This window comes from Anopheles arabiensis, chromosome 2 (genome assembly GCF_016920715.1).
Source record: "Anopheles arabiensis isolate DONGOLA chromosome 2, AaraD3, whole genome shotgun sequence".
Lineage (NCBI taxonomy): Eukaryota > Metazoa > Arthropoda > Insecta > Diptera > Culicidae > Anopheles > Anopheles arabiensis.
The window spans coordinates 13,971,629-13,991,129 of NC_053517.1; the positions used below are offsets into that span (position 1 = coordinate 13,971,629).

A 19,501-nucleotide genomic window follows, 5' to 3' on the forward strand; every position below is an offset into this window, starting at 1 on the left:
GGGGCAGGAAAAAAAGGAAAAGCTATAGGGAACGCCAACAATGTCTTCCATTGTTCGTTTCCCCGTTTAGATTAGGCTTGGGCAATTTGATTCTTTTCAGTGAACGCGTGCGATGTAGTTCGTTCAGTATGATGAACTGAACGCGTGCGGTAGGTCAGTCGCTCAATTGTAGCTAAGTACCATTTTTTAAAATATTAAGGCCGGGCTACATTGATCGTACTCGCAAGCGTAATTTTGATTTTCACTAGCGCATCTGGCGGCGACCAGCGCAAGCTAGATGTGGGTATAATTTAAGTGCCAAAATTATTCATACTTGGTGTCTCATCAAGTTTCGACCAGGCTACCTGTTTGCCGTAGGAAATGTTGATAAACGTCCATAAATTGCAACAAAGTAGGCCGTTAATTGTTGTTGTTGGACAAATCGTCATTCATACAAAGCGCTGGGCCACATTTTTCCCCATCTTCCAATCTCTATCCATCACTGGGTAAAATTATAGCCTCCTCGACCCAAAACGTTTTTTGACAGATAAATTATGCCAGCATCTAGCTTCAACCCGCCGCCGCTAGATGGCGTATGCGTTCACAAAAATTACACTAAGGAGTACGATCAATGTAGCCCGGCCTTTATGTTTAATTTTATCGAGATTTTAATGCAAGAACAAAAAGTTTTTGCTTTTAAGGCTGCATTTTTAATTATAAATACCGTCAGTCCGAGATACGCGGTTCATACATAACTAGGTAACTAGGTTTTTACATTAAACCATTTATGTATCACAATTCATGCAGAAAATTTGAAAATTTCTGGTTTTTAAGAGGCTCTACAATTTTTGGTAAAACAGTAATTTATCTTGCATTTGAGAATCCTTTGAGCCAATTATACTAATTGCACACAAGAACTTAGAAAACGTAGCTCGAGAACAAACTGTATATACTTAAGTTGATTTGTAACGAAAGCTAATCTAAATGAGTAAAATCTACAAGCTTTCTTTTTTATGTTGCTGTGCGCTTAACGAGTTCTTTTTGTGCGACTGAACTAACTGAACGCGCGTGCGGCAGTGTGCGGCAAGAGTTCTTTTTGTGCGACTGAACTAACAGAACGCGCGTGCGGCAGTGTGCGACAAGAGTTCTTTTTGTGCGGTAGTGTGCGACTGACCCCACTGAATACGCGTGCAGCAGTGAGCGACCGAACTAACAGAACGCGCGTGCGGCAGTGTGCGACAAGAGTTCTTTTTGTGCGGTAGTGTGCGACTGACCCAACTGAACACGCGTGCGGCTGTTTGCGAATGACCCATCGGCTATGAGTGTTCTTTCTCACTCAGAATGGGGTCAGTGTGCGGCAGGAGTTCTTTTTGTGCGGCTGTGTGCGATTGATCAATCTGACCACGCTAGCAATATATGCATTCTTTCTCGCGCAAAGTGCGATCGATCTTCTTGTGTCGTTGTGTGTGACAAATTCTGCCGACCCAAAACGAATGTTTTTTTTTCGTTCAGTCTATGACACCGACAGTTATCTTGCATCTCTTTCAGAGCACATTTCAGTTAGTTCTGTATGCGTGCGGAAGACCTACCCGTTCACTTTTTCGCGTGCGGCGATCAACCGCACACTATAATGAACTGAGTGTGCGGCATAGGTCTCGCACAATTGTCCCATGCCTAGTTTAGATGTTCTTGTTCGGGTATTCTAACACTCTATTGCCTTATTGATGTACACACGGCGCACGGCGCAGAGCAGCGAGAGAGAGAGAGAGAGAGAGAGGGAATGGTTGCATGACTTTCGATTCCAATTGCACGCGTACAGCGTGGCACTGTACAATGGTACGCAGGACACCACTGTACGGGGAATGTATAAAGTGTGATAACATGTTGGAACACCTTTGCATCTGTTTTACCTCGCCAATCCCATCTCCTCCCTCTCCACAGGGGGGCCGGTTTCGGCTTGCAACCACCGTACCCGTGCGTGTCTCTTTCTCCTGGCGCATCTGTTTCAACCACGTTCACCTGCGAACTGTTTTTAATCCCGTGTTTTAGCTATCTTTCGTTGCTGTTTTGTGTGTTAGCGGATCGATTTTGGGTGCGAAACACGGCACCCCGATGCAGTAGTAGTAGTACTATAGTAGTTAGGTGTTAGGTGTGCGTGTGTTATTTTTGCCACTTGAAATCATCAAAGCGGTTCGGTAGAGTTGAACTCTCCTGCGAGAAAAGTAAAAAAACAAGCAACACATCTCTAAGAGAGGAAATTGTAAATCGTTTTCAAAAAATGGTTCCCATCCAGCTGCTGGAATAGGTTTTCGTTAGACACAGGCCTCCGTTGTACGGAAAGCGGGCGAGAAGCATGTTAGGAGGAGCATGTTCGTTAATGCTTTCGCAAGTTTGTTCACCGAAGCACAAGCATAGCTTGTTGTCCGAGCTCGTTTTTAGTGGCACCCGTCGGAAGGGTGTTTCCGCTGTTCCCCGTTTAGCGTAGAACACAATCCTCGCCTTTGCGTATACCTTGTTTTGTTATTTTCTTTTTGGGCCGTGTTTTGTGGCCCCGTTTTCATCATGTTTCCATTACAATCAACCATTTGCTTAATTGTTTTTCGGTTTAGTGTAGTGTAGAGATGTAGGAACGATTGTGAGCGGAGTTTTACTATTTTCGATACACGAGGCGTTCGTATCGATGAGTGGGGGGAAGACTCTCCTATCTGTTATCCGGCATACACACGCATCGGCCACCCCGTGTACAGTGCTCGTTTAGCAAACGAAGCTGCAAGAAGCCAATCAATGAAGATGTAAGCCAATAATGTAAGAAACCCTTTACCTAACAGCAGCAAGACAAAGAAAATGAATGAAGAAAGAGAAAGAGAGCGAGAGACAAAGAGAGATAGTGAAGGTGAGTGAAAGATAGAGAGAGAGCAGGGGAAAGGTGCGGAAACGCGCAAACCGTAGTCAAAATGGCACCAAAATTGCATTTTTTTGTTTGTTTTTATATACTTGTTTAACAGTTGTTTCGATTTTAGTGCTCCGTGTTTATGTTTGCCCCTATTTGTTAGCAGTTATCGATTACAAAGCAAACGTGTCGTCTAGCCGCAGCGGGGTAGTATAGAATATACACCTTTGAGCGGGGCGAACTTGCTAAGACTAATTAACGTTATGTTCTATGCATACATTTATATATCTTTATATATATATATATACATCTACCTACAGTTAAGAGAAGAATAAGAAACGAGTGATTTATGATATGATAAGCGAAAAATAAGTGGAAAGTGAAGGAGTGTGTCAAGGGATCATCGCCTCCGAAACCGACCGAACCACACCACAGGTAAAGAAGAAGAAGAAGAAGAAAAAAAAGGAAAGTGGTCAACACACAGCACTTATCTACTCACGCCTTCAACATAGTTATTCACTTATCCCCTAACACACCATTGTCCTACTATCGATTAAGAAGGTCCTGACCGATTTTGGTAAAAAAAAACCAGACGCGGGGAGAAGGGGTTGGAAGGTGATCTGTTCGGTCCCCGTCCCCAAACGTGATGATAGCGCCATTTTCCCCCTCCTCCCAATTTGGGGCGATGCTTCAATCAAACTATTGTTTACGAACGTTAACGTTTAAGGTGTAATTTGTGCGACGTAAGCCGTTCAAGCGTCAAGCGAGATGCCATCGAAGGGGAAGGAGGCCAGCGCCGGTAGGAAGAAAAAAAGATAATAGAAAAACGGATTTCAGTACGCCCACCCCCCCCCCCCCCCCTCTTTGGATGACTTTCCCAATAGCGATGGAACACAAGCCGTGTGTTAGTGTAATGATGTGCGAGAAGCCGGGGAGGTTGAGATGCTACGTTTATCTAGTGCTTTACATACTTCCTTGTTTAAGTTTGACAGTTTGTTTGACTATTACTACTACTACTACTAATTGTAATATCACGTATTTTCACGTACGCCAATCATATGTAGTTGGGTAAGCAAGAGAGAGAGAGAGAGAGAGAGAGAGAGAGAGAGAGAGAGAGAGAGAGAGAGAGAGAGAGAGAGAGAGAGAGAGAGAGAGAGAGAGAGAGAGAGAGAGAGAGAGAGAGAGAGAGAGAGAGAGAGAGAGAGAGAGAGAGAGAGAGAAAGAAAAACAAACACACCTAACATAAGCAATCAAATGAGTAAGGATGTTAACGTGTAACGCGCTGCACGGACCAAGGAAGGGGAGGGATGGCAGGCAGGTTTAGGAGAAGAAACCTGGTGTCCTGGTGCGGCATTCAGTAATGCAATGCAGAAGCAACGTAATCATCTACTTATATAGTCCCCTTTATATTAGCAATGGCAGGCATATAGTAGCAAAAATGCATCATCCTCCCGTAGCCGCTTTGTCGTCGACGTAGCTTCCTGTCGAACTTAAGCCCTGTTTGTTTGCGTTACTATTAGCAACTGTTTTTTTCTTATTAATTAAACTAAAGAAAAGAAGGGGAAAACAACTCCCCCATCTCCCTTTTTGATATAAAATCTATCCCGGTTGATCATGTACACTGTTGATTGCCTAGTTTTCTAGTGATTAGTTAGCTACAAATAGAACACTGAGCCAGAAGCGATACACACATATAGCCACGCGGTGTGCGTGCGTGCGACTAGTGTGTGAGCTAGGCTAGCCGGACTACTAGACGGTGGATTTGTTTGTTGAATAAGTTTAGCAATAGTAGCAAGTAGCACAGCAGTTTATTGTAATACGAAAATATGGCGCTAAATGATATTTAATAGCAAATGATTGATTTCAGAATAAGAAGACCATTTTTCGTTGTTTTATTTCTTTTCTGTTTTGGTTTTGGTTTTGTTTTATGTTCATTTTGTTGACTTTCTCTTTCTGCTTGTTTTTTCTTCTCTATTCTTTTTCTTCTTTTTTTGTACTGTTGTGATTTCTCTACTTTGATATTGTTTTGTCTTTTATCATTTTTTCATGTTTTTCTTTTGTCTTCTTTTGTGCCTTTTTTTCTTTTTTACATTGCTTATCTTTTATTATTTCTAGTTTTAATTTTAATATTCTTATTATTTTATATTTCTTGCCTTTCAGTTTACTCTTTCTTGCTTTTCTTATACAGGATGTATGACTGCTGTGTCGATCGTCATTCCATGAAGCAGTGCAAAACGCTACCAAACGCTTCGGGGTGGGGGGGAGGGTATGTTTTTATTTGTTTTATTATCATCCTTATCACACTACTTTTCATCTGCAATAAGCTCCTTTCCTCATAAGGGGGGACGCTGGTGGTGCAAGGCGGGTGCACACCAGCAAACACACACTTAAAAAGCGCTGAACAATCATAATCATGTCGATCAAGAGCATGCAAACAAACAAAAAAAAAACACTGTTTATTCTAAAGATAAACACTAAATTACTTTACAACAACGCATATAGCATATACATATGTAGAGAAAAGCATGGGAAAAAGCATGGGATAATTATTTTATAACGCGCAAACGGGTCATGGGGAAAATGGTGGGAGAGACGAACGATAAAACGATAATCATCATTTAGTACGCTTGCTGCTGTTGCTAGTGGGCGTGTGTGCGTGTGGGTGTAGTATGAACATGGATAACATAATGCACTACAATTTCAATGCTAAAACCCGTTGTTTGTTTAGAGTTTCCCTCTATCTCTCTCTCCTTCTCTCTTCTCTACTAGAGCGCCTTAATTTATCGTACACGCACTGTTTTACGCCTTTTTATGCAGCTAGCAGCCGACACTATCGTTAGTAAGCGAAAGAGCCTTATAGAAGTAGCCGTTGTTTTTTTAAAAGTGAAGTAGATCGAGAGAGGAAGAGGACATAGATATATGGGCGCAAGAAGCTTCGTACGATATTTCGATTGTGCCAAACACCTCTGATATATTGCAAAAAGAGACATCATCACAGCAAAAATGCAAACATCTCATCACACAAACTCAGTATCCATAAATATCGGCCACTGTACACCGGGCAAACAAGTACCCGAACGAGGTCAAAGTGCACGCTCGAAAATAACCACTGTACTGTAGCTTTATAGCGTGCATTTGTTAAGCCGTTAAGCAGGTAGCATCCTATCGCACTCACCCTATCGCGCTATCTTTCTCTGTTTCTCTCCTCCTTCTGTCTGTGGTTTCGTTCGATGGCGCTGTCAGAGGGCAAAACTAGTAGGATGTTGTGTGTAGCTGAATAGTAGAAGCAAAAAGCATAAATCAACCACACACACACCACCAGCGAGGAGAGATGGAAATGGTAACACAATTAAGCTAATTTAAAGCTAAATTAGAGATAGAAAGCGAATGAAGGGAAAACAACAAAACAAAAAACACAAAAATATTAGAATACTAGAACCGAGCAAGGACGGAAAAGGAAAGAGAAGAAAAGGGGAATCATCTACTATAGTCTTCCAGATGTATATTTACACCTTTCTAAACCTTATGGCCCCGTTTACGTAGGACATGAACGACACAGAGCAAAGCGTTAACGCGTGTTTACTGTGTTACCTTTGAATGTGCTAAATGTATTTGTTTTTCTTTATTATTGGTCTATTATTTCTGTTAAAACTGGACAAGAGCACAGTTAAGAGAGCAGTTTGCGCTGCTGCTTGCGGTTATAAATGTATGTAGTGTAAAGTTGTTTTCGTCGTACGCACGTTTGTAGGAAAGATCCACAGCCTAAAAGGATAGAAAAGAGTGTGTGTGTGTGTGTGTGTGTGTGAGAGAGAGAGAGAGAGAGAGAGAGAGAGAAAGAGGGATATGATGCTCTGTATTTCGAGTGTTTATTTTGGTTCAAAACAGGTGCCTAAATGCCCAATGAATGTTGTTACACTGTCTGAAAGAGCTTTAAAGTTTAGGTTAAACTCTATATAGCAAAAGCGCCGATTCCTTCGTTAGGTTTGCTTGTTATACAAACACTATACCCTCTATTGTAGCTATTTTGTTCAAATCATACAAATTTACTAAAGAAACAAAACTAAATAAGAACATTCACAGTGAAAAAAACAATGCGCATACTCACATACAAGTAAATCACTCGCACATATGATATTTATATTATATATACATGCAAACATATATATATACATATACATATAGTTAAAAGAACGTGGGGGAGGGTAGAAAGGCAAAAGCAAGCAAGCAAGCAAACAAACAAACAAACAAACAAATCCTTTATCGTTGAACAAACGAAAAATAGACTGCACTGGAAAATAATTACTCTATACACTCGTAAACTATTAAACAAAACCAAGCATAGCAAAGAAGCAAAAGCGGGTAGTCTTGGGTGTAGTGCAATTGAAAGCAGAAGAAAGAAAACTGATACAAAAATAAAGAGAAAAAGAAAACATTATTAGTACGAAAAAAGGACAAACAAAAACATGCAACTATAAATGCAAAAAAGATGAAACAAAAATATAAAACACAGAAGCAATACACTTTTTCAATGTCTTACTCTCTTTACACAGCTAACAAAACAAAAAAAAAGAAAAGAAGAGGAAAAATATGGTAGAATGCAAAAGGAGAAAAAAGAGATAAAAACAAGTAAGAAAAATATAGAAATCGTAGAAATATTGTACCCTTGGGTATTAAAATCAGAAAAATGCTACAAACAAAAACTAACAAAAAAACAACAACACTTAGCAAGCAAATGCCTGAAGTAGTAATGACTTACCAAAGCAAATCTCTTTGCCTGCTCCTTATAAAAAAGAAAGAAAGCAAAAGAAAGGACAAAAAATAAACAAATCTTCACTCAAACACCATGGTTTTTACACAACAAAGCAAAGCAACAAGAACAACAAAAAAAGTATGTTATACAAAGGGTAACACAACAGGAACAAAAAGCAAACTAACCTGTTTATACAAAAAAAAAACATTATAATAAAACACACACACATATTGCATACACATAGTTCTCTCACGCGAAGCGACCAGGCGGTAGCAGTAGAAGGCAGCCCGGTACCGTACCGTACCGCTGTACAAAAACCACTCATCTTTAAAAGAGATGCAATTAAAGACGACACGGTGTGCGTAGGGCATGCCGTAGAATGGAGTACAATACAACACGGTATGCATGGTACAAGTAGAGCCTGTGGAGCCTGTGTGGACACAGCGTATCAGCAGCACACAGCACCACACTTCCTTCCCTTGTATCGAACACACACACACAGTCCGACAGCTTGTCAAACACTATACAATCGCACGGGCACGAGCAGAGAGAAGATACAGATCGATCGAAGATCGTGAAAGGGCTAGACTAATGGTAGGAGCTGTTCTTCTAAGCCACTGTGCAGTGGATCGGTGGTACCGAATACGAATGTTGAGTAAATAATAAAAATCTTCAAAACAAAGCGTACCGACAGTGTGCAGGGATGATCATCATGATGACTTCCAAAATTCCAATGTGATGTGATGTGCTCGACGACTTCCTTTGAGACTTGAAGCAATTGGATTAGTTCTTCTCGGATGACCTTCTCTTCTACACCTTAAAAGCCAACACCTTTACCCAAGGTTAATCCATCCAGTTATTGGTAATTTTTTTATTATAGGAGATTTTCCTCTACTACATATTCCAATACAACAAAACAGCTAGTGCAGCCGCGCGCGCTTGTGACGTGCTGCTGCTTGTATCGTTTTTTTTTGTCTGTTAGCAAAACCAATGTGTCTAAATTTGCAAATCGTTCGCTCTTTGCACAAAATCACCCCACACCCTCCCTACTCCCATTTCACCCCACCAATCCAGGGGGAGAGACAACGAGACAACCACACACGGCACAATTCGGAACGTTCCAATGGGAGGGACGCGAAGGAAGCAGAAGGATCCAACTACGCAAGCCTGCCTGTCTGCCTGTGGGCCAACAGCTAACAACAGTAAAATTCAGTTTTATGGTTGATGATGATTGATTAACAATCAATGGGAGGACAGAGAGAGAGAGAGAGAGAGAGAGAGAGATGGAACTCTTCCAGAGCTCTTTCGTCGTCCTCCTTTTCACAGCAAATAATTTACCATTCCACTATCGCGATCTTTGCCATTTGTGCGTGCACAAAGACGCCCAAAACTGTCGCCAAACTGTGACTCGCTCGGCCGGCTCACACCGCCGCTTACACCAGATAGTTGGCCTCGTTGGCATCGAAGAGAATGTGCTTCAGTCCACCGTCGCTCAGGTGCATGTTCTCCTTGCGATAGTGATGCGGTATGCCGTTGGGGCATTTGCCGGTGTTGGTGGTGCTACTGGTAGTGGTGTTGCTGCAGGCCCCGTTTGCGGTCGGCGGTACAGCAACCGGGCACGGAATCGCCACGATCGCTACCTCGCGCAGCTTGGTCATGTGGACGAGATTCTTGTAGAAGAGCCGGATGACGCACCAGACGGTTGCGTTGAAGATGAACATGATCGTGCAGAAACCCCCTGAAATAGAGGAAAGAGGGGTAGGTGAGAGAGTAGCAACGAGAGACAAGGTAAACAGTTTCCGGCGCTCCTTACAGTACTCCCATTCGGCCACGTATTGGTAGGTGGAGTCATTGCAGCCGCACGCCAGCACCACCGACCCGATGGCAAGCGTACCGAAGAAGTCCACCACCATCCAGGGGATGAAGAACTCGTGCCGGTTGCGAAGCGTACCGATCAAAAGCCCCAGACAGCTCAGCACATAGATGGTGGCCACCGTTGTGCCGATGTAAAGCACGCAAAGCGTCACTGCAAAATGGGAAACCCGAGTTGGGACATTAAATTCTACCAGTTTTACGACCCTAGCCACCCCAAAAAAAAACACTTAACCTACCGGAAGCGAGCTTTTCCGCGGACTTGAAGCGCCACTCGTTGATCGACTCCTCCTGCTCGCTCGTCGTCCAGATGTACTCGCCATCCTTCTGGTCGGCGATGCTCATCTGCAGGATGGTGCTCATCTCCTCGGCATGCGCCAGCCCGAGCAGCATCACAAACAGGAACACGTGTGCCGTCAGCTGGAATGGAAGCGGGAAGGGGGTTGTATAATGTGCACGTAATAAAACTTGCGATGCGATGCACCGCAACGGTTCGAGCGGAAATTGTCCCAACCGCCAGAGCGCGCTTACCACTTTATAGATGGCGATGAGAATGGCCGTGACGCGCAGATATTTGGGCGACAGCGGCAAGTTGACGGCCTCGATGATTCGATTAACGAGCTGCATTTTGCTGTGGCCTGGTGTTCGGCTGCTGCCAGTGCCGAGCGCTCTGGTGATGATTATTATCGACAACTTCCTGTCACCGGAGAATGGCAAAAGAGGAATGGCATGCAGGATGTTAGGATGAGGAACGCGCTTCCAGCAAATCAGAACAAAGGATGCTATGGAAAGGGGTTGCTGTGTGTGTGTGTGTGCGTGCGTTTCTTTTTTGCGACACTATAGTTCTCTACCCTTTCTTACCGACCGAGTACGGAAAATGGCGCAGTGTGCCTTGCAGTTGCTATGGAGGCGCCTGGTTTTTTTCGCCTTCTCGCTTCTTGGTTCTCTTTGGAAGCAAACGGGCTGCAAAAGCGGTTGAAAACACGAAAGGTGTGTTGCAAGTTACGGTCTGTAACTAGTAGCACTAGTAGCACCAAAACGAAGCACTTTCTTTGCCGGAGAACGCAGCAGATCCAGCAGCAGCAGGTTCCCGGAGGTGTTTGTGTTTGTGTCCCTAGCTGGAAGAGAGTTACATCGTGACTGATGGGAACAAAAATCGAATCGAGTCGTCCTTCGGTTTTCGGTTTGCGGCTTGCTCTGGTAGTGGGTTTGCGGGGAAAGGGATTGTCTGGGGGAGGGATGTGTGTAATGTTTTTATTCATGGAGCATGCGCCGTTGTGGTTGGAGCGGGTCGTGTTCGTGGGGTTTTTGTGAACGTAAACAATCGAAAAAACGAGTGGAATCGCTGGGTTATAAAACACGCAGCCAATGACATTAAAAAAATCATCCTCAAGAGCATGTTGAACATGTGTTTTAAAATTTTCTTAAAAGGATTTATTGCTTTGTACCAAAGTTTTGATTAATTTTTTTTTTGATTTTTTTGAATTATTTTATTTTTCAATTATTTTTGTTGGTAGGAAAACGTGAACAGACAGCTTAAGCGCACAACATGGTTGGTCGACAAAAGTCGACAAAATGGGGTTTGTGTCTCGGGTTCATTGGATTGATCTGTTGCGATTTCTAAGATTAATTGCTTAATTGGAGAAACAATGAAATGTAATCGGTTTATAGAAATAGTGAAAGTAACAAGTTAACATAAAAACTTAAGAGCTAAAAATGCTAAATACTGCACTTGTGTAATAATTAATTTCTCTGTCTATTGGTATTTCATATTATTGAATAAAACAGAGGAAGTTCGATTTAAACAATTCAACACAAAATTAAGGCCCTGACTAAACACATTCATATATTTTTTTTTGTAGAATTTTTATTTCAACTCTACTGCAAAATATCACAATTTGGATGCTGGCGAAGTCTAAACCACGCTTTAGCGAACGCTCTCCGCAAATAACTCTCATCGCTCTCGCAGTGTGCGAGTGCGATGCAGCCAGTGCTGCTCTCATTCTGTTTCGCTCTTTCTTACGTTCCAAGCTGACCGGCGTGCCGGTGCGATGCGTACGAGTAGAGAGAGAGAGTGCAAAGAACAAAATAATTGCTCTCTATCTCGCTCTCTCTGTATCTCACCGTCTCACTCTCTCTACTGCGTCTATACGGACGATGATTTTATGCTGGTGCTATGCTACACGCGCCCGGCAAACGAACGGTGTGCGCTCTCCTTCTCTCTGTCTCACATCTCTCTTCCTCTCGATCGCTCGCTCTCTCTCGCAACATCCGAACGGACGTACGGGCAGGTTTCGCTGTACGCTCGGGCACTACTTTCAAAGTGTATTTCGCCGCGTACGTATCTCCCGAAGCCTGGGCAACGGATCAGTAGGAAAATTCTGCCGGCGTGAATGATCCCGTGATCAGGTGCGATCGACGGACGGGTTGGTGGCAAGTGCAAGTGAGTGTGAGTGTGTTTTTAAAGGGGGGGATAAATTTAAATTATCACGCATTCGTGTGTGGGTTTGATTGAATGAAGAGTAACGATCGAAACAATCAGCGTGTTTTAGGCAAGGAGAAGAAAAAGTGTTACTAGCAAGTGGAGATTACTGTGTGACTGTGTATTACAAATATTTTAAAAGTTATGCGATTACACCATGCTAAGGAAACTATCGAAAAAAAAAAAACCCAGTCACCCATCATTTCCCACAGAAAAAAGTGTTGCAGTGTGGTTTTTGCTTATCCAAAACGTTGGAGTGTTTTTAAAAATATACTCCAAAAAAACAAAAAACGGTACCTTTTTTTCGAAAACAGTCGCCCGCTGAATACGGTAAACAACTAACAAACCTTCAAATGTGCCGTCAACGGTTGCGACAGCGGAACGCGTCCGCTCATAACAAACACTAGAATTTTTGGCCAATTTTGGGCAAGCCATTTTTACACACAAAAACGTTTCCAAGGCAACGCAGTGCGCCCAGTTGCCCTGTTCCCACGCAGCGGTTGAAAAGAGATTTGCCACAAAAATGTTGGTAAAAGTGCACAAAAAAGATTAAACTTTATGCGATTGTGTAAAAGGCCGCTATCCTTCTCGTGCGTTGTGTTTTGTTTTAGCTGTGCTGTGATATTTTTGCTTTCTTGTGTGTTTTGCACTGCCGCCGTTTGCCGCTTGTGTGCGTTAGATCGGCGGCGATCTTTCCCCGATCTCTGTCATCGCTGTAGCGGATGGTGATGGTATTTTTACACCCAAAAGCAGTTGCCCCGGCCAGGCCTGGCGATGTTTTTTTGTTTTCTTTTTGTTTGTGTGTGTGCGGTGTTGTATGTGTGCGTGGTGTTGCTGTTTGCATTGGAGAGGAATCGCATTACAGTATTCTCCTTAAAATGCGCTACACACACACACACACACACACAGAAACGAAAACGATCAGTTACAAATGATCATCAGGTTGAGTGAAGCTTTCGAGCTGCTCTTCTTAACCTTCTAATAACTCGTTCGATCATGACTGCGTGTGTGTGTGTATGTGTGTGTGTGTAGGGCGATGTTTTGAAAGGAAGCACAAACCCACCGGAACCCGAAACCGGTCGAAACGTTCAGGCGCACGAAAGCGTTCGAAGCAAAAAGACTACAAACGTACACACACAGAAGCGATCATTTGCTAGCCATTCGCTCGCAACGATCTCTCTTTCCCTCTCTCTCTCTCACACACACTGATCACCGCACACGGCCTGTGACGTTTTCAGAGTGATTTCATTCAACCTCTTGTTTCGCCCGATCTTCCCTAGCCGAGTGCACACGTGCGTATCTCTTCCCGAGTTGTTTGTTCACAGTGTGTGAGTGTATGTGCGTGTAGTTTAGTGTGTAGTGCACGCACGGTGACGAGATTCGTGCCAGCGGCGTTGTGCGGTGTGTGTGTGTGTGTGCGTGTTTGATTTGCCTGTGGCGATGTTCTGCTAATGCGCGCTCACTGTCTCAATGACGTCGATCGCTGGTGCGATGAAATAGCATCAATCAATGAGCAGTGTGGTTTGGTGTGTGTGTTGATGTGTCTCATCGCATAGCGTAAAGAGCGCAGTGCAGTGTATACTGTGTGTGCGTATTAGAGTGTGCGTACGAGTGTGGGTGGATGGGTATTAAATGTGTTTAGTTTAGTGTTTGACGGTGGTGTACACAAAAACATATAAAAACAACGATTGTGTACGGTGTGGAAGACAACAAGCAGAGACAACAAACCTCACCAGAGAATACGACGATCGTGGCCGATGGTTTGTTTCGCTCAAAAGAGGTTAGTTTTGGGCCACTTTTTCCTATTAGCCTTCTCTCTCTTAGCAATCCCCCAACAAGCAAGTAAGATTAATGAAATGTGTGTTGGTTTGCATTGTCTCCGAGTAGTTTTGATTGGAGCATTCGCAAACAACAGCACAACAAAAAGTACATCATCTCCCGTGTCTTGACGCCGTGATCTTGACGTTTTAGCGTTGGTATGCGTGCACGATGCACACGCACACATACACCCGACGGGGCTCAGGAATGCATGGCCCGGTGCCGGGGTTGTTTTCAGTTTCATAGTAGTGGTAGTGGTGTTGCTGTTTGGTGCAAGATTTTAGCGTCCCGCCGTGTTGTGGGAATCATATGGGCAAACGGCAAACGAAAGCACGACGATCTTAAAGGATGAAGGAGAGAAAGAGAAGGAAAAACGCTACACAGCTTCCACTGGAGTGTACGGAAGGTGCAATCGGAGGATGTGCGGCAGAGCGGTTGCCAGCATCGGAAGAAAATTCTTTTCCTTTTCTTTTAAATTTTCTTCCTTCTTGGTTTCGTCTTGGCTTTCTGCTGTGCCTGGGCTTTTTTTTTTTGGGGCACCAACGTTCCCCGGCGATCGTTTCATACCGCGCTGGCAAGGTATCAGTATTAATGGGTTGCTTCTCCGTCCGTCTGTTCTGTTTCTTCTCTGCTCTTTGTGTTTGGGTGTGTGTGTGTGGAAAAGGTTTAAGAAAACGGGAGAATGAAGGACGGGAAAAGAGCCTGCCGTCTGCGGGGCAGAATTCCGAGCGAAAGAAAGCACGATCAAGTATCGAGTACAATATCGACCGATGAAACGAATCGATCTAGCCCGGATTCGATCCGGTATGAATGGGTGGATGAGGAGAGAGAAAGAGAGAGAGAGAGAAGGAGAGGAGGCAGCGGCACCGTGCACAAGGGCGAGGGCTTTCCGGGTGTCGGCCTCTGTGATGGGACAAGTTGGGAGAGTAAAAGCAGAACAATTAGGGTTGTATGAGGTGTTTTGTTGTACATCTTTAGGGAATAAAGTTTTAGCTCATAAAAAAAAGAAAATCACCTAAAGGATGATTGGAAGCATCATTTCCATTAACTATTCATCGTAATAGACGTTAATAAATTGAATGTTTTGCATTAAATACGTTCAAATTTTAGCTTCTAGAATGCAATTCAGCTCAATTCAAATTAAACTATTTACTGCTTTTATTTGATGAGCATATTCCTTATTTTAAAAGGTGATATTACCTGTAGTAAAATAAATTGTTTTACATTTTTGTGTTGTTGTTCTACTATGCTTTTACAAATCTTCTAACCCACATTTATTACAATCACAATCGCATATAAGTCTTAGAAATCTATTGACACAAAACAAATCCTTTATGTGCCGCTTTTCCTCAAGCAAAACGAATTGAGCAACAACAACAAAAAAACATTCCAAACAAAACCTTTGATGTGAAAAACGAACGGGCGTTAGTTATTGAATGGTTTGCGGGAAACCCACCGCGTAGCGAATGTAAACGGTGCGACACGAATTGACTGCTTACGTACGAGTTTAGGCCACACCAAGCGTAAACACTTCCACACCGTTCATCCCGTTTTGCAGGTTCTGCAACGGTGACAATTCTTATCCCTATCACACACACACGTTAACAGAGTGGGACGATAGGTGTTTTTTTCTTCCTCCATTTCGCTACGGTTACGATGCGTTTTGTTGTTGCAGCAGCAGCAGCAGCGGCTGCAAGTGACTTTGAATATTGCACCGCAAACTACAAAGCGAATGCCGCAACAGAGGACTTGAGAATGGGTCCGTCCCAGCGGGGGTAGTGGGACAGGCACCAATTCACCTTTCCCGCCCGATCGTGCCCGTCGTGCGATCGAAGATTTGTTAAACGATCGGCAATGTTTGTGCGTGCTGCGTGTGTGCGCTTTGACGCTTTTTGCCATACCGCGCAGTACCGATCAACATCGATGACACGGTACATTTGGTGTTGTGGCGTGCAAGCGATATACAAACACACGCATACACACGATCGAGTGTCATCCGCAGGCTCCGAGCCCTCCGAGGAAGGGTGTGTGTGTGTGTGTGTGTGTTTGTGAGCAATTTTGCGTTGAAATTCATACCCAAAACGAAGCCTCCTGAAAGGAGGGAGAAATGCTCCCTTTTCATTCCCTGCTGCCTGGGGCTGCGTTTTTTTTTTATAGTACGTTGCCGGCCCAGCATGACGACGATCGTATGCGAAACAGCATACTGCTGCTGCTGTCTGCCTGCCCGCCTGCCCGCTTGACGATGTGATCAGAGGGCCGCCCCAGCCTCGGTTCGGTTCGTTATCCTTGTTCACTTGTTCTGGTTTCGCTGGTTGTTGCAAAATGAAAGCAAAATACCAAAAAAGAACAAAAATCCTGCCCCGCAAGAAGCGCAAATAAGCGGCCCACATAATGAAGCAAGAACAAAGCGACGAACCCTTCCGCCACGGCAAACCATCAGCATCTCCCTCTCTACACACGCACTCCGGTGGGGAAGAGAATGCGCTGTGCAGAATACATACGCCGAAGCTTGTTATGCACACTATCGACGACGCCAGCAATCCTTTTAGGCTGTCGGGTGTGTTGGGGGAATGCGCTATAGTGATGTGCTCTCTGGAGCGCATCCATGATTCTGATCCGACTATTGTTAGTCAGATTCCGACTCCGGCAAAAGGGGAACCATTAGTTCCGCCTGGTGTCAGAGTCTTCTGGAGTCGTCCGGAGTCATCCGAGGTCGTCCGGAGTCATCCGAAGTCGTGTGGAGCCATCCGAGGTCGTCGGGAGTCGTCTGGAGTCCTCCGGAGTCGTCTGAAGTCGTCCGGGAGTCGTCTGAAGTCATCCGGAGTCGACTGGAGTTTAAGACATTCGGAATTCCCGAAGTCGACCGGAATCGGATTTGATCAGAGTCAACCTGAGCCGTCCGATGCAATGTGCTTCTTCGTTTGCAGGCCTTTGTTTCGAGCGCCGACTCCGTCCGACTCAGGCCGACTCTGATTTCGGACGACTCCAATTTTGGATGACTCCGATTTCGATAGACTCCCACTCTAGGTGACTCCAGGCAACTCCGGACGACTCCGGACGACTTCAATTCAGGTCGATTTCGGGCGATTCTGGTCGTTTTCAGACTATTCAGAACGTCTCCGGATAATGCTGGGCGAAACCGACCTTCCGGAGTTGGTTCCGAAATTATCGAAGCTGGATCGGAGTCGACTCCAGATTTTTGGCCATCCTTACCCATCACTAGTGTGCGCACCCCGCCGCAGGAGATCGCGCACCAAAAACCGACTCATCAACTTGAGCCAATGCCGGTGCTCTGTCTGTCGTCTGCTTCGTTCAGTTCGTGTCCATCTGCTTTCCTTCTTTTAGTGTGTCTGCATTGAAAAAAATGAAGAAACGAGTTGCTTAATGCTGCTAGTGAGCGCACACCAACACACACAGGCAGTTTTGTGTCATTATCGGGTTCGTTTCCTGTTGCCAGGGTGTGTCTTTCGTTTCGTGTCGGGGTGCGCTTCTTCAACGCGCTTGGCTACTCGGGCACGCGGTGGATCTGGCCCAGGAGGATCTGTGTTTTGTCAAAGCAGTGAATGAAGAGCCCCGTACGACGACGATGCAGCAGTAAATGTGATTGTTGGGACCGTTGGCGGCTAGCTTCTTCCGAAAAACCTTCTCAACTGTTCAGTGCACGGGCGCCGTTCCTTTTTTTGCCTTTTGAGCACGCCAAAATCAAATTGGGGTTGATCGTGGTGTGGTGTTGGTGGTGAAGATAAATACCGTGCAAAAAGGGATGTGATTCGGTAACAACCCGATAATTACCACACCCAAAGCAACAGGGAAGGTATGCGCGCTGTAGCGAATTCGAGCGGGGGAGGGGGGAGGAATGACGCCGGAATGATGCCGCACTAGGGTTAGGCGACCGCAAACAGACATTCTTTCCACCGAATGCTTTGCTGGGTTGCTGGGTCAATGGCTTGGATTGGGGGGGATTTTTTGTTGCACGGTTGCTTCTAAAATTAATCGTTTCCAAATTGGGGATCGTCGCTCCACCAGGAGTTCCAGGAAGCTTACAGGAAGTTAAAATTAGACACAGAAAGAGAGAGAGAGGGATTTGTGTCAGAATGATCACGACTTAAAGTGAATCTAATGTTATCTTAACTGTCTTTTAGTTACTAGCAAAATAACATAAATAATGCCTTTTGCTTTGTCTACAGCATTCGATCGTACCCGAACGAATCAATCCGTCCTGGTCGGCCTGTTGGCTTGTTGGCTTGTTGTAGCTCCTTTATTTTTTTACGCACCTCTTTTTGCTTGCCAAATTACCCTGACCATCGTTGTCTGTCAGGCATTCTGCTCGGGTTTTTTGTTTGTTTCTTATGTCCGCCCCATTTTAACCGCGCTGCTGCCTGGCTGCGGAGCGCGCCTAGTTGCGTGTACCGGCCGGCCGGCCGGCTGATTGACGGCTTGATTGGACCTTATCAACTTAAGAGCATTATCATTTGCATGGGTTGCATGTCCGCAAACGTTAGCGTTTTGCTTTGCTGTCACCTGGCGGGAAGAGCTGGCCAGAAGTGCCCTCAAGCTTCGAGCTTTTGAAGCCTTTGATGCATTCATGGGGTTTTCCATTTCCTTCGTTTCACACTCGCACACACACACACACACTGACGAACTGTGTATGCAACCGCAAGAAGTGTGACTGTGAAAAGGCTCCCCACTCGAGCACTCTTCAATCGGCTTAACCTGATGCATCGGGTGTGGCGCTGGTTGGCTTTCGCGGTTGCTTATTTGTTGAACGTTGCTTAAAGGATGTTGAGAGTACCTGTGTGCATGGGAAAGCTTTCTCGGCACTCGGAAAATGCGATGCAAGCATAACATTGGTGGTTGTGTGTGCTTCTACCACAGGCACGATTGTTGATGAAATCCCATTGTGTGTGTGCACTGCCGGCGAGGTGGAAAAGCGGTGAGAAAAGTGATCGACAAAACTTTGTTTCACACAACGCCAGCAAGGGCGTGGAGGCAACAATCCCATCATCAATCGAAGCCCTTTCCCCTCTAGCCACCGCAAATCATCGGGCTAGGATCGAGTAGAGATTCCACTTCAAAAGCACTGTGGTATTACAGTGCTGAGAATTCAATTTTTAAAGTAATAAAAGTGATGAAGCTGAAAGTCGAAGTCGAATCGTCGCCATTGCTCATATTGCGATGAACTATTCCTTTCGCGTGTAATAGTTTGAAGTGAGTTCCGGTTTTGAATCATTCAATATCGATCCTTCGACTTCCTCCTGCCAGCGTGCAAACAGTGGTGGAGCAGCAATCGCACGATGGATGGCGCGTTTGGTGCGCTCCACATGGTAACGAAACGAAACGATTCCAGCGCACCGGTTTCGAAAGGATTAGGTGCACGTGTTTGCGTTAAGTTTTCCCTCATTCGCTCCGCCCGCGTCACGGGCTCGTCTGTTTGTCTTTCATCCTTGCCAGCTCCTTGCGGGGTTGGCAAAATATAATTTATTACGATCGATCGCTTTATCCCCAATCGAAGTGTGGAGTGTGTTGCAGCTGAGGCAGGTAGAAGGAATTGAGCGTTTGAGCCAAGTCGATTCGAGCACCAAAATGAAATGATAGAGAAAAGTTTTTAACCAACGTTTCATTACCTTGTGGGGGAAATGTTTTCTTTTCAAAAGTTTGTGCTTTGGAAAATGCTACATTTGCTGGAATGTTTTGATTGTAATCGAACGAT

General features: G+C 44.7%; 2 protein-coding genes across 14 annotated transcripts in view; one reads left to right on the forward strand and one right to left on the reverse strand.

The window, feature by feature from the left end:
- Nucleotides 1-8,457: 8,457 nt before the first annotated feature.
- On the reverse strand, nt 8,458-10,646 carry LOC120895897. 2 transcript variants are annotated; one of them, XM_040299631.1, is made up of 5 exons: nt 10,357-10,646; nt 10,023-10,188; nt 9,731-9,911; nt 9,433-9,645; nt 8,458-9,357 (listed from the first exon to the last, which is right to left on the reverse strand). In XM_040299631.1, the coding sequence occupies exons 2-5, from the start codon at nt 10,116-10,118 to the stop codon at nt 9,053-9,055; spliced, it is 795 nt and encodes a 264-aa protein (XP_040155565.1). In that variant the 5' UTR covers nt 10,119-10,188; nt 10,357-10,646; the 3' UTR covers nt 8,458-9,052. The 2 variants fall into 2 exon arrangements, with proteins under 2 accessions (XP_040155565.1, XP_040155564.1); XM_040299630.1 differs by having other exon boundaries at nt 10,353-10,646.
- Nucleotides 10,647-11,791: 1,145 nt separating this feature from the next.
- LOC120895890 (interference hedgehog-like) overlaps nt 11,792-19,501 on the forward strand; it is an 80,534-nt gene continuing 72,824 nt past the window's right edge. For 7 of the 12 annotated variants that reach the window (XM_040299613.1, XM_040299614.1, XM_040299616.1 and 4 more), the window contains exons 1-2: nt 11,793-11,934; nt 13,254-13,753. The gene's annotated coding sequence lies outside the window, so the exon portion shown is untranslated. Of the gene's footprint in view, nt 11,941-13,253; nt 13,754-19,501 lie in introns of all 12 variants that reach the window. The other 5 variants (XM_040299607.1, XM_040299606.1, XM_040299612.1 and 2 more) reach the window with 2 other exon arrangements.